This window comes from Gossypium arboreum, chromosome 10 (genome assembly GCF_025698485.1).
Source record: "Gossypium arboreum isolate Shixiya-1 chromosome 10, ASM2569848v2, whole genome shotgun sequence".
Classification (NCBI taxonomy): domain Eukaryota; kingdom Viridiplantae; phylum Streptophyta; class Magnoliopsida; order Malvales; family Malvaceae; genus Gossypium; species Gossypium arboreum.
The window spans coordinates 123,911,010-123,913,589 of record NC_069079.1 but is presented as its reverse complement, the minus strand read 5'-3'; the positions used below and the strand labels follow the sequence as shown (position 1 = coordinate 123,913,589).

The following is a 2,580-nucleotide window of genomic DNA, read 5'->3' as shown; positions in this document are numbered from 1 at the left end:
GCCGTTGCGGTCGCCACTGAAATAGTCGATCTGAAACGGAGGCAAATGCAGAGAATTCCCATCCTATTACTGCTTGCTTTATATATAGAGAGAATTGTAAAGGACAGAATGAGCTTTCACTAAAGAGAACTCTTGACTTTCCACTACTTCATCTATACGTAGTTTGAAACTGCCATGTAACATTAATGGAGTTTCATTACTCCCACAAGAAATCATCAATGACTTACGTTGAATCTGTTACCATATAGAATTAATAGAGGAAAGTTCTTTCATAAATTTTTGCCACTTAAAGTTCAAACCAATGGGCTTCCATGAAATTCATCAAGAAAACTATAACGATCAAAAACCTTGAAGAAAAACAGTCATCAATGTATAAATTAGTTTATATTGGAAATTAGGAATGCAAACCATTTTAAGCTTTTGTTGGGTGTAAATTATGTTAAAGTTACTCTATTTATTCCTAAAAAACAATTTTTTATTTTAAAATTTTGATTAGCATTAAATAATATAATTTTAACTCGAATTCAAACTGCATGCAAATATAAACGAATTTAAAAAGGAGAATGAGAACTAAATACCTTTTTTTATTAGATAAAAAAGTTCATTGAGCTATTTTGGTAGTTTCATAATTATTTTGAACTGAATCAACCCAGGGATTATGGTCAGGCTTCATGGTTGTTGTTGGTCATTTTCTGTAGTTGATTTCAACATTTAGATGGGTATTCTTTCGGTATGAAAAAACCCTGTAAAATAAATATGAAAAACATAAATTATTTTAATCGAGTCAAGCTCAAATTATAAAGCTTGAATTGAGTTTGTCAAGTTCAAAAGATTAAACTCAAATTGCTATAAACAAATTGAAATTGTCATGCTAGCCCGATTAAAGCTCGTTTATCTAATAAAACATTTGTTCGATTCTCATGCTTGGCTTCGTACAGATGAAATAGTGGAAAATCAAGGGTTCTCTCTTCTTTTTATTCTTTTGGCCAAAGGAAAATCAAGAGTTCTCTTTAGTGAATGTTCATTTAATTTTGTCCTTTAGAATTCTCTCAGTATATAAAGCAAGCAATAACATGATGGGGATTCACTGCAATTCCCATCGTTTCATATAGTCTAATTTCAATCCATGGCAACTGACACCACCTCCACCACCGTAATCTTGAAGCTCCTGATTGATACAAAAGGGCAGAGGGTTCTATATGCCGAAGCTGTCAAAGATTTTGTTGATTTTCTCTTTAACATATTGTTATTGCCTGTAGTTACTGTTATAAGGCTGCTTGCAAAAGAAGACATGGTTGGATGCCTTGCAAACCTTTACGAGAGCGTTGAAAATTTGGGTGATACATACTTTCAACCGACAACAAACAAGGATACCTTGTTGAAACCTAACTATTCATCAAGCTTGGCAATCAATGTTCCTCGCTTGTTACCAAACATTCAATATAAAACCACACAAAGCATTTACTGGTGTTCTTATAATTATGGTTCACATTGTGGTAAGTATTATGCAAATGATCCAACATCGAAGTGTCCTTCTTGCACAAATGCTATGAACTCCCCTGCATCATTTGTAAACCCCCCAAATAAGGTTTCAACTTCATCATCGGATGCAAATGAAGGCGGTTATGTGAAAGGTGTAGTTACATTTACGGTCATGGATGATCTGACGGTCACGCCAATGTCAACTATTTCAAGCATAACTATGCTCAATAAGTTCAACGTTCAACAAGTTGATGCTTTGGAAGAGAAAGTGGTTGATGTAGGCATAAATGAGGTGAGCTTCATTATCCCCATTTCTCTATACGTTGCTTTAGACATAGGTTTCATGGCATTGGTCTAAATTTTTGTTTCAGGGCGTGGAGTTACTGAAGGCGTCGCTACAGTCCAAGAACGCGCTTACCAATGTATTCCTTACCCAGAAGGCCGGGAAGAAGCCTTATAAGTGATCGAAATGCTTGTTACTTTCTGCTGCTGTTGATGCGTTGCTGGTTTGTTTACAAATTTACAAAGTGTGTTGCTGTCGGCTTTTTCATTTGTATTTCTATACTTAAATATCTATTTAGTTTTATCAGTTATGAAATCAGTGGTTTTGTTGATGTTACAATCTGGTTTCAGATTATTATGTTAAAATAATTGTTGGCTTGTACAAAGCTCAAGTTTTTTACCAATTGGAATGTTGAACCAGTATCAAGGAATTTTATAACATAAATTTTATCATAAATAGAATTTGATGATTTTCAGAAGTACTTAAAAGAGGGATAGAAGAGCTTAAACTCTAAAATTGCAAATAGTGGAGGAGAAATTTACGCTTAATAATTTTTAATTAATTATCATATCTTATTTTATTATAATCAAAAATATTTTATTATTTTTATTCTCATAAATATTAAAGTCATTATTTAAGTAAAGTTGATTAGTTAATTATTAAAATAAAATAAATTATCTAATTTTTTAATAAATTGAATACCAACAAATTTTGTTAAATTAAATATTGGCCAAAATTTTAAAAGTTTTACGTGAATCAAATAAACTATTTTCAATTATTAATCAATTATTCTTTTCTTTTCTTTTCATTTTATA

The 2,580-nt window shown here is 31.7% G+C and overlaps 1 protein-coding gene across 1 annotated transcript; it reads left to right on the top strand.

Annotated features, from left to right (window-relative positions):
* The first annotated feature begins 1,092 nt into the window (after positions 1-1,092).
* LOC108488176 (uncharacterized) lies at positions 1,093-2,190 on the top strand. The gene is made up of 2 exons (XM_017792472.2): positions 1,093-1,774; positions 1,854-2,190. The coding sequence occupies exons 1-2, from the start codon at positions 1,127-1,129 to the stop codon at positions 1,944-1,946; spliced, it is 741 nt and encodes a 246-aa protein (XP_017647961.1). The 5' UTR covers positions 1,093-1,126; the 3' UTR covers positions 1,947-2,190.
* The last annotated feature ends 390 nt before the right edge of the window (positions 2,191-2,580 follow it).

Bases quoted from the DNA above. Each gene is read 5' to 3' on its own strand.
- LOC108488176 (XM_017792472.2), top strand. From the start codon at position 1,127: ATGGCAACTGACACCACCTCCACCACCGTAATCTTGAAGCTCCTGATT. The intron at 1,775-1,853 runs GTGAGCTTCATT...TTTTTGTTTCAG, and splicing joins TTGATGTAGGCATAAATGAG to GGCGTGGAGTTACTGAAGGC.